The 12,491-nt window shown below is 38.5% G+C and overlaps 1 protein-coding gene across 1 annotated transcript in view; it reads right to left on the bottom strand.

Moving 5' to 3' along the window:
- The window catches only part of chic1 (cysteine-rich hydrophobic domain 1), a 47,393-nt gene that overhangs the window by 20,503 nt on the left and 14,399 nt on the right, over positions 1-12,491 (bottom strand). Inside the window, exon 3 of the mRNA XM_059976937.1 lies at positions 11,501-11,656. Within this exon, the coding sequence (XP_059832920.1) occupies positions 11,501-11,656 (156 nt within the window). The remainder of the gene's footprint in view (positions 1-11,500; positions 11,657-12,491) is intronic.

Below are 12,491 nucleotides of genomic sequence, written 5' to 3' on the forward strand. Positions count from 1 at the left end.
ACACTTCCTCCTTACATGTATTTCCTATATGACAAAATGACTGAACAGGTTTGATGGGCTAAATGGCCTAATTGTGCTCCTATATCTTATCGTCTATATCTGGTACAACATTACAATGGTAGTGATTTACATCTGCAGTTGAGAAACTACGAAGTCTTCAAACCTACAAATTACCACTTCACAAGTAATATTGCAACAATTACTTTTTGTGAAGTGCTGGAAGTTAATAGAGAATGTTCCAAAGACAAGTGTAGTACAACAAAAGAATGCTTTGAAACAGAAACAAAAACTATACTCTGGTCAAACAGCATCAATGGAAAAAGGAAAAAAACAGCATTGACATTTCAGGTTGATGATCTTTACTCTGAACAAAGGTATAAATCAAACAGTTTTCAAGTTGTAGAGATGTAGTGGTAAATAAAACTGTTCTATGATAGAGTGCAAATGTTTTTTTTTAATTTACTAATAACAGTAATTTGAAAAAATTAAGCACTGTGCAATGACTGAGAGCTGAAAATTTAATAACAACATCAAAAATCAGCACAGATAATTGTTATTCAAGGTCCATCAATTTTCAAACAAGTGTAATAGGTAATTATGATCAATTTTAATTGCAGTGAGGAAATAGTAGGGATGTAGTGGGTGGATGAAACAGAACCTTTTTCCTATGTTAAACTGCAGTGAAGCTGAATGCTCAAGTAGGCCAATATCTTTGTGCAAATACATGAAACAACTTAGAGCTACCAACATCATCCACTTTAACCCTTTATCCAGGTACAACTGTACTGTAATCTCAGCTCCCTCTTTATTTAATCTCTACATTTGCACCCTTTAATCCCAATAATTTACACCTGCTGCTTCTTCTCTTGGCTTTTGGAGTTCTGTGCAATCTCTGAAACTATTTTTTACTTCTGGGTTTTATGTTAATCATTGAGTAAACAGCAAATACTTGTAAAAGCCATGAGAAATTAATTTTTGGAGAGATCAGAATCAGAACCAGGTTTATTTTCACTGGCATGTGACGTGAAATTTGTTAACTTAGCAGCCGCAGTTCAATGCAATACCTAATCTAGCAGAGAGAAAATAGAATAAAATAAATTAAATTATATTAAATTAAATAGTAATAATAAACAAGTAATTCAATTATATATATTGAATAGATTTTAAAAACTGTTCAAAAACAGAAATACTGTATATTTTTTTAAAATACAGTAGTGTCCAAAGATTCAATGTCCATTTAGGAAATGGATGGCAGAGGGGAAGAAGCTGTTTCTGAATCACTGAGTGTGTGCCTTCAGGCTTCTGTACCTCCTGCCTAGTGGTAACAGTGAGAAAAGGGCATGCCCTGGGTGCTGGAGGTCCTTAATAATGGACGCTGCCTTTCTGAGACACCGCTCCCTGAACATGTCCTGGGTACATTGTAGGCTAGTATCCAAGATGGAGCTGACTAGATTTACAATCTTCTGCAGCTTCTTTTGGTCCTGTGCAGTAACCCCTCCATACCAGACAGTGATGCAGCCTGTCAGAATGCTCTCCATGGCACAACTATAGAAGTTTTTGAGTGTATTTATTGACATACCAAATCTCTTCAAGCTCCTAATAAAGTATAGCTGCTGTCTTGCCTTCTTTATAACTACATCGATATGTTGGGACCAGGTTAGATCCTCTAGAGATCTTGACACCAAGGAACCTGAAACGCTCACTCTCTCCACTTCTGATCCCTCTATGAGGATTGGGATGTGCTCCTTCATCTTACCCTTCCTGAAGTCCACAATCAGCTCTTTCATCTTACTGATGTCGAGTGCCAGGTTGTTGCTGCTGTACCACTCCACTAGTTGGCATATCTCACTCCCATATGCCTTCTAGTCACCGAGATTCTACCAACAATGGTTGTATCATCAACAAATTTATAGATGGTATTTGAGCTATGCCTAGCCACACAATCATGTATACATAGAGAGTAGAACAGTGAGCTAAGCACACATTCCTGAGCTGTGCCAGTGAGGAGGATATGTTATCACCAATCCACACATATTGTGGTCTTCCGGTTAGGAAGTCGAGGATCCAATTGCAGAGGAAGGTTCAGAGGCCCAAGTTCTGCAACTTCTCAATTAGGATTGTGGTAATGATGGTATTAAATGCTGACCTATAGTCGATGAACAGCATCCTTACGTAGGTGTTTGTGTTGTCCAGGTGGTCTAAAGCTGTGTGGAGAGCCATTGAGATTGCGTCTGCTGGTGATCTATTATGGTGATAGGCAAATTGCAAAGGGTCCAGGTCCTTGCTGATGCAAGAGTTCAGTCTAGTCATGACCAACCTCTCAAAGCATTTCAACACTGTCAATGTGAGTGCTACCCAGCGATAGTCATTAAGGCAGACTACATTATTCTTCTTAGGCACTGGTATAATTGTTGCCTTTTTGAAGCAGGTGGGAACTTCTGCCCGTAGCAGTGAGGTTGAAAATCTCCTTGAGTACTCCCACTAGCTGGTTGGCATAGGTTTTCAGAGCCTACCGGGCACTCCATCGGAACCTTCTGCCTTGTGAGGGTTCACTCTCTTTAAAGACAGCCTAACATCAGCCTCTGAGATGGAGATCACAGGGTCATCAGGTGCTGCAGGGATCTCCACAGCTCTAGTTGTGTTCTCCCTTTCAAAGTGTGACTGGAAATATTGGAAGCCAAAAAGAAAAATACTTAGGCGAACACTCTGCAAACCAATAAGCAGGATGAAGGGTCTCGGCCCGAAACATCGACAGTGCTTCTTCCTATAGATGCTGTCTGGCTCTCTGCATTCCATCAGCTCTTTATGTGTGTTGTTCCTTTGATCAAGGTTTGTCACACTTTGAAAAACCTGGGTGGTGAAGATCCACGTATATGTTCTTGAAACAGGGCAGGACGTCCCACACTCAACACCTGATTGTCATCCCATTGATTGAAACACCTGACTCTAATTTCTGCTTTAAATGACCTGACAATCCTAGAGGTTCACATACTTATTCCAACAAATACATGTAATATTGGATCATTTTTCTCAGTAAATAAATGAAAAGGTTCAATTTTTGTGTTATTTATTTATCTAGTTTCGCTTGAAGATCTGATTACATTTTAGGTCATATTTATGTAGAAAATTCTAAAGGGTTCACAAACTTTCTAGCACGACTGTGTGCGCATCTCAAGTACACAAGGCTTTTGCACAGTACTCTAGTAATTTTATGTATCACATGGTATTGCTGCCCGCAAAAATAAAACAAATTTCATGACCTATGTGAGTGATGGTAAGCTCAGCTAAATAGTTCTTCAAATTGCAGTTTGTGCTTTTGATCTACTTTGACATTAACAACTCTTATCTTAGAAATTTGATTGTCCAAAGCTTTTTATTTCAGCACCACACAGTTGTAAATGTGGTTTGGATGCTCTTTAGCTCAACTTATATAATTCCTGAAATTCCATGGGGAGACTTCCAATAAAAGTGTGTAAGATGTTGCAAGATAGCTTCCAAATGTGCTTCTTCTGAACTGCTCTTACTGCAGTCTGTAGCCTGTAATTTCCCTTGAATAAAAGTACTTTTGAACCATCTTAACAAACTAGTGATTCCATGATCTTCTGAAGGATTTGACAGACTTAACTGTCAGGCATGCAGGTATGGAACCTTTAAGCAGATGAAGGTACATTGCCACAACCAAAACAAAGGGAGGAGGACTTCAAGCTTGGCTAAAACGCTGAAGTATGAAACTTCCTCTACCCGGTACTTTGCTAGCAAATGTACAGTCAATGGACTCACAGGAAGCATCCAGTCCAGTTGGGGTACCTGGCCGAGTACAAAAGACCCGTGCTGATCAAACTGCTGGAGATATCTTTAACATATTGCTTCGGCAGTCTGAGGTACCCAACTGCTTCAAGCAGGCTTCAATTATACCATGCCCAGGAAGAACAAGTTAACCTGCGTCAATGACTAGCCCACTGTGATGAAGTGCTTTGAAAGGTTGGTGATGAAGCACATCAACTTCTGCCTGAAAATGAATTTGCATCCATTCTAATTTGCCTACCATTACAACAGGTCAACAGCAGATAGCATTTCATTGGTTCTTCACTCAACCATGGAACATCAGGAGAGCAACGATGCATATATCAGGATGCTCTTCATTGTCTATACAGCTCAGCATTCAATACTACCATCCCCTCAAAACTAATCAATAAACTTTAAGACCTTGCCTCAATATCTCTGTGCAACTAGATCCTTGATCACTTGCAGACCAGTCAGTTCGAGTTGGTAAAAACATCTTCACAATCTCCATCAATATAGGTGCACCACAAGTCTCTGTGTTTAATCCTCTGCTTTATTTGCTTTATACTTATGACTGTGAGACTAAGCACAGCTCCAAGCTTTATTTAAGCTTGATGTTTGCAGTTGATGGCTAAATCAAAGGCGGTGACAAATCAACACATTGGAAGGAGATTGAAAATATTGCTGAGTGGTGCAACAACAAAAAACCTCTTAACGTCACAAAACCAAGAGCTGATTATTGACTTCCGGAGGAGGAAACTGGAGGTCCATGAGCCAGTCCTCATCAGAGCATCAATCAGCAACTTTAAATTCTTCTGTGTTATCATGTCAGAGGATCGCACTGGGGTCGAGCACACAAGTGCCATTATGAAGATATCATGGAAGTACCTCTACTTTGTTAGAAGTTTGCAAAGATTCAGTATGTCATCTAATACTTCGCCAAACTTCTATAGATGCGTGGAGAGTATATTGACTGGTTGCATCACGGCCTGGTATGGAAACACTAATGCCCTTGAACGGAAAAGCCTACAAACAATAGTGGATATGGCCCAGTCCATCAGTTAAAACCCTCCACACCACTAAGCATATCTACATGGAGTACTGTCATATGCAGCATCCACCATCAAAGACCCCCACCAACAAAGCTATACTCTCTTCTCACTGCTGCTCTCATGAAGGTGGTACAGGAGTCTCATGACTCACACAGGTTCAGGAACAATTATTACTCCTTAACCATTAGGGCTTTGAACCAGAGTGGTTAACTTGATTCAACTTCACTTGCTCCATTACTGAACTACATTTTCTATAAATGTATAGTGTAAAGTACTCTGGCTGCATCACAGCCTGGCGTGAAGGCTCTAAAGCACAGGACTGCAAGAGGGTTGGTGACTCAGTCAGCTCCATCATCGGCACACTTCCCAACATTGAGGAGATCTTGAAGAGCCAGTGCCTCAAGAAGTCAGCATCTATCACTAAGGACTCCTGTCATCCAGGGTATACCCTCTTCTCAATACTATCATTGGAGAGGAGGGACAGAAACCCAGAGATCCAGACATAACCATTCAAAAACAGCTTTCCCCTTCCACCACCAGCCTGTGAACATGGTCGTTTTATTTTGCACAATTTATTTAATTTTGTAATCTATAGCAAAGTCTTTGCAATGTATTGCTGCTGCAAAACAATAAATTTCAAGTCATTTTGAGAGCAATAGCCAGCAATAACAAATCTGATTCTGATTATTTCTTCAGTTGTCCCTTTGGGTCAAAGTTGACTTAAATCAACTCCAGTTCTGTTGGACTGACAAAGCCCAAGTGAAAGCCGTGGACTCGGCCTCACATGGCACAAGTAAATATTACACATATAGGTTGATTGTATTATTTCATGTTTCACTTGCCGGTTGTAATTTTTCCCAGAGACCAAGTGTGTGGTGGCATCTTCCATGATGGTTGAGTTGTCTTGGTCTGGGGATTCCAATAAGTCAGGGAGAATGTTACAGCTTCTCAGAGAGATTTAAGCATTTGCTGTTCTCCTGGAAATCATTAGCCTCGATAGAGATCACAGTGTAATGTCTGTTTCATGAATCTATTGTTCAACATGAGTATGTGCATCAGACAAATATTGGGAATGGTCAGGGATCATTGTTACCTGAGGTCCTGGTTCCTAATTAATAATTTTCAGCAGGCAGCTTAAAGTTATGCTGGTACATTGGAGGGTATGGTAGATTTTCATATTTCTATTTACCCTTCCTACTTTCAAAATCTGAGAAGTGATTCAAGTTAATCAGGATCTCATCGCAGATCTTGATTATTAGGGGACATTGTGCAGCAGGGAAGATTATTGAAGTTATTTTGTCTTAGAATGGTTATCTCTAGATTCATGTACTTCTATGCTTCAATAAAGGATTCAGTGATTTTGGAGAACCATCTCTAGGTATGCATACACACAGGCTGCAAGTGTTTAATACAGTAGAGTCTGGTTAATTGGGACACATCAGGACTGGCACATTTTGACCCAATTAAACGGCTGCCCCAATTCATTGAAGTTTCAAGGAACTAGTAAAAAAGAATAAAAAGCTACCATAGAATAACAAATTATGCATTTAAATAAAATACAAAACTAATTAGAACATGACTAATACTGCTAACCGTATCATAAAATTGTCTATTAGTTCCCAATATTTATCAACAGAGAAATTCATCCAGATTACGCTGGTACATTCTTTTGATTCACTATAAATGAACAAAATCAACACAGACACCTAATGTAGATAATGGACTGCCTTCATTCAATGGTATCGACAATCGCATCTTTCAAATTTTCACTTTCCTTGTAGCATTCAAGATGATTGTCGATACCTTTGTAGTTCATAACTTGGAAGTAGTGAAATTATTTCATTTTAACTCCCGGCTGTGTCTGGGATCTCCAAGCATGAATGCTTGAAACTGCAGTGAACAAAACAGTTCTGAATTGTCTGACTGCTTATTCTTGCCAACTATTAGTGACAAAATAAAATCAGAGCCTTTGAACACAAGCACACACAACTAATGTTATTTAAAAACAGTTTGCTCTAAACATGGAGTAGTGTCTAACAGCTACACAAGCACATGTGCCTGACACCAGTTATAAATTGTTTGACAACAGTGTTCTGCTCCAATTAAGTGGTATCGCTCAAAATAAACAAAGGGAATCCAGCTATTTTCAATTTGTTTTTGTTCTTTAAGAGTTGTCCTAAATAAGCAGCTGTTGCAATAAACTAGAATCCACTGTATTGTTCAGTAAGTGAAATAGATCTGGTATGGAGTGAAGATGGCAAAAGTTGAACTGTCAGGGAGTTCATCTCCCTATCAGGGAGATTTCTGGGAGGTGAGGAAATCTATTTTCAAGGAGGAACGAGAAAATCGTTAGTGAAATGGCATGGCATTACATTCCAAAAAGATAGTATAATCACCTATGCATGATATTAAGCTGCATTACCATCACCACATCTCCTAACATTAAACAAACTCTGAGTGGAGTTGATCATCATTGACTAGTCACAAATGCTGTGGCAACAAGAGCACATCACAAGCTAGATATCCTCTACAAGTCACTGATACCCGAAAGCCTTTCCACCACCTGTAAAGGCACAAGTCATACTATCTGCTTGACTGGCCGAATGCAACTCTTACAAATTTTAAACATGTGAATATACAAGACAAAGCAGCCCATTTGATTATTACTCCATTATCATCTAAAATGTTTGCTCTCTCCATTCACACACCATGGCTGCTATATGTAATTACTCCCATAAGAATTTTTTCACATTTTCCAAACAAATAAGCTCTACCAACAAGGAAGACCAGAGCAACTAATACGTGGGAAATGGCTTGGAAATATATTGCTATTCCTTCATTTTTATTGGGTACAAACCTCCAAATATCTTACCAGCCATGTTGTGAGTGTATCTTCTAGAGAAGAATTGTAGTGGCTCAAGGACAAGGGCAACAGGGAGTAGAAATAAATGTGCAGAAGCCATTGATGAGAATCATGGGTTGCATTACATCCTAGAGAAGAGGATGGTAACAATTTTGAGGAAAGCCTTATTCAAGAAGGATCCTCTATAATCCTCTTGTGGTCTTTTGTGTAGTCAAAGATGGCTCTATATTATGGATGATTGATCTTCTGATATTTTCTTAGATTTGTTACATGATGAAGATCATGTCAATGGTGCCTCTTAATAGTCAGAACCTGTCTTGTGATTCTGAGGAGCAAGCAACCACTGGGAGGAAGCAACTGAGGAATAATGACCTTAATCCATTGCATCAATGTAAAACACAACCATAAACATTTAGAAAGGAAAATCATTAACCCTCTACAATCATTAAAACTAAATAACTGCTACAAATGCAATAAATAATTTACTCAAAAGATGACCTATTAAAAACCCACACAAAATGCATCAATATGAATCCCCACACACCATGTCAACATTGATGGAGGCAAAAAAAAAAAGACAAAAAGCAAGAACCTAAGTTATTAAGAGACATTTATATATTTACAGTGAGGAGTCAAAACAACAAAACAAGAACAAAAGAACAAAACAGAAGACTTAAAATTTGTTGGAAAAATCCTGAATGGAAAGAAAATTTTGAAAAGTGAGTAAAAGACATAAAGGATTTTGAATTTCAGCAAATGGCAGAGTTGCAGATATTTGAAGTTTAAGGCAAATAAGACCAGGTAAAAAAGAACAAAGACTGCATTGATAAGAAGTTGGATTAGGGAAAGAGAAATGAAAAACATTGTATCATGTAAAAGAACGTACAAACAAATTAGCTTATTTCTTAGCCTGGTATATAAAGATTTTTTCTAAATGTAAAACCATGGTCCTAGATAATTTAATATGTTGTTGAAAAGAAATATTTCATGTTAAATAAAACAGCCAAATGCTGAGATCTTTGAATATTAATATTATTTTGTGAACACAGCAGAAAACAGGCCAGTCTGTATGTGTAAAGGTAGGTAATGTTATTGAATGTATATTCTTCAACTAGCTCCTCAAATAAACATGGATGATAGTAGAGTCAGTTGAAAACCCCAATGATCAAATTGTCTGACAATACTTGGAAAAGATTAAACTTGGACACCAGCTGCTCAGGCAAGATGATTGTTGTGTATTTAATATATCAGTAATATACGAGTAATATTGTAAATATATTGTTTGATTGCACACTTTATTATTTATATAATTCATTACGGTTATATGTACAAACTACGCGAATGATATACATCACCTCGTTATACATGTGTGCCTTGCTTAAAGTGAAAAAACAAACATATGTGAGTTATCTCTTGGTTCCCTTGTTTTCCCTTCAATTAGTTTTATGTTTCGGAGTTACCACATATAACAATAGTGACCAGTGGAGTAAAGGAAATTACAGTGGAATGAGAGTGGAGATGGCCAAAGTAAATTGGAAAGAGATGCTGACAGCAATAACAGCAGAGCAGCAATGCTGTGAGTTTCTGGGGAAAGTAAGAAAGGTGCAGGATAGATGTGTTCCAAAAACAAAGAAATACTCAAATAACAAAATAGTACAACCATAGCTGACAAGGGAAGTCAAAGCTAATGCAAAAGCAAAAGAGAGGGCATACAACAAACCAAAAGTTAGCGGTAGAGATAGTGGAAGCATTAGAAATGATCTTTCAAACATCACTGGGCTGCAAAATTGCAAATGTCATTCCATTCTTTATGAAAAAGGAAGGCACCAGAAAGAAAAGTATAGACCATTTAGCGTGACCTCAGTGGTTGGGAAGATATTGGAATCAATTGATAAGGATGAGGTTATGGAGTACTTGGTGACCCAGGGCAAGATAGGACAAAGTCAGCTTGGTTTCCTTAAGGGAAAAATCTTGCCTGATGAACCTGCTGAAAGTAAATTACAGGTAGGATAGATAAAGGGGGTGAAATGGTTGATGTACGGTATATTTGGACTTTCAGAAGGCCTTTGACAAAGAGTCACATACAAGGCGATTTCCCAAATTAAGAGTCCATGATAATACAGGAAAGTTACTGGCATGGTTAGAGCATTGACTGATTGGTAGGAGATAATTAGTGGGAATAAAAGGATCCTTTTCTAGTTGGCTGCCAGTGACTAGTGGAGTTCCACAGGGGTTAGTGTTGGGACTGATTCTTTTTATGCTATATATCAATGATTTAGATACTGGAATAGATGGCTTTGTTGTTAAGATTGCAGATGATATGAAGATTGGTGGAAGGATAGGTAGTGTTGAGAAAACAGGTAAACTACAGAAGGACTTAGACAGACTAGGAGAACGGTCATGCACTATGGTAGTAGAAATAAATGTGCAGACTATATTCGAAATGGGGGAAAAATCCAAAAACAGAATCAGAATTGGTTTATTATGACCGGGATGTGACATGAAATTTGTTAACTTAGCAGCAGCAGTTCAATGCAATACATAATCTAGCAGAGAAGGAAAAAAAACAATAAATGAAAATAATAAATAAACAAGTAAATCAATTATGTACATTGAATAGATTAAAAATGTGCAAAAACAGAAATACTGTATATTAAAAAAAAGTGAGGTAGTGTCCAAAGATTCAATGTCCACTTAGGAATCAGATGGCAGAGGGGAAGAAGCTGTTCCTGAATCGCTGAGTGTGTGCCTTCAGGCTTCTGTACCTCCGATCTGATGGTAACAGTGAGAAAAGGGCATGCCCTGGGTGCTTTTCTGAGACACCGCTCCCTGAAGATGTCCTGGGTACTTTGTAGGCTAGTATCCAAGATGGAACTGTCTAGAATTGCAACTTTCTGCAGCTTCTTTCGGTCCTGTGCAGTAGCCCCTCCATACCAGACAGTGATGCAGCCTATCAGAATGCTTTCCACGGCACAACTATAGAGGTTACCATAAAGGTTATCTTGCAGGGAGAGTCAGTGGTGAGGAAGGCAAATGCAATGTTAGCATTCATTTCAAGAGGTCTAGAATACAAAAGAAGGGATATGATGCCGAGTCTTTATGCGCACTGGTGAGGCCTCAACTTAAGTACTGTGAACAGTTTTGGGCTCCTCATACAAGAGAGTTCAGAGGACGTTTACAAGGATGATTCCTGGAATGAAAGGGTTATCATACAAGGAATGTTTGATGGCTCTGGGTCTGTACTTGCTGGAATTTAGAAGGTTGAGGGAGGATCTCATTGAAACCTTTCAAATGTTGAATGACCTAGACAGAGTAGATGTGGAAATGATGTTTCCTGAGGTAGGGGAGTCTAGGACAACAGGGCACAGCCCCAGGATAGAGGGGTGTCCATTTAAAATTGACATGCAGAGAAATTTCTTTAGCCAGAGGGTGGTGAATTTGTGGAATCTGGTATCACTGGAAGCTGTTTAGGCTAGTTCATTGGGTGTATTTAAGGTAGAGCTGGGTAGGTTCTTGATTGGACACTGCATCAAAGGTAAGGGGAGAAGGCTGGGGAGTGGGGCTGAGGAGGGGAAAAAAGGATCAGTTACGATTGAATGGCAGAGCAAACTCGATGGGTCAAATGTCCTATTTCTGCTCCTATGTCATGGTCTTTTGGATTACTGCTTTTTGCACATGTACAAGATCAAGAAAATCAGTATTTCTTTGAGAAGGGCTAAAAACAATGTTTCATAAGTAGACCAACTTAATAGCATTAGTTTGTACACAATTCACAATTTATGAAGAACTGCACACTACTTACTCTTTTATTAAGACAGATGACAGGCCACAGACTGCAGCCCAAGGTGCAACAGCAACATAAACAACCACAAAGAAGCCACTTCACATTGATGGGAAGATTTTTCTTTAAGCATCCATTTACCCGACCAATGCTCGTTTTATACTCTTCTGGGGCCACCTGTACCAGAAAGAATGCATCAAAATGATGTCTGTAGCAAAACAGGTACATTTTAAATTGTTAGCAAACAAGTAAGAAACATCTCTTTGACAGCTATCAATGAAACAAGCCCAATTTACAGTTTTCAGTTGATTTGTTCTTGTGTATACCACTTAAGTACAATGACAATATTGCAACCTGTGTTCCCTCTAAGCTGTACGAGTGTGTGTGCACACACGTTTTTCAACCAGCGCACAAAGGAAGTTAATATGCACACAAAAGGTTAGTTACCTAAAATAATATAGTAATTAATAATTATAGTTATTGAAAATAATCTTTTAGCTAAATGTTTCTGTTCACTAGTCGGTTTTCCAAATACCACAATGCACGTCACTAATTTACGTCACCTCACCTTTCCTGTTCCACTTTGTACAGCTGCATCACGGCGGCAGCCATCTTTGGCGGACAGTTCACATTGTAAAGTTTACAAAGATCTATTTCAAATCCTATAGATAGCTTACTAAATTTTTATTGAAAAAAATATTGATTCACTACGTCGAATTCAAAAGAGGCAAAGGGCGTGAAGCGCAAAAGAACTGCAAATTTCTTTAAAGTTTTGCTAAGCCAACAACATGAAGAAAATGTCACATTAGATACAAGTTCGCTGTTGACTTTTATAAATAGTCTTTGTGTTCATCTAGAAGAAAGGTTTCCTGAAGATGAGGTACAAGAATGGTCAGCTTTTGATTTCTCCGCAATTGCAGATTGTGTCTTCACATTTGGTGATGAACAAGTTAATGCCTTATGTCTAAAGTATCATGATTTTCTAGCTGAAAAATACTGTAATAGTTAAATG

Source organism: Hypanus sabinus, chromosome 8, assembly GCF_030144855.1.
Source record: "Hypanus sabinus isolate sHypSab1 chromosome 8, sHypSab1.hap1, whole genome shotgun sequence".
Lineage (NCBI taxonomy): Eukaryota > Metazoa > Chordata > Chondrichthyes > Myliobatiformes > Dasyatidae > Hypanus > Hypanus sabinus.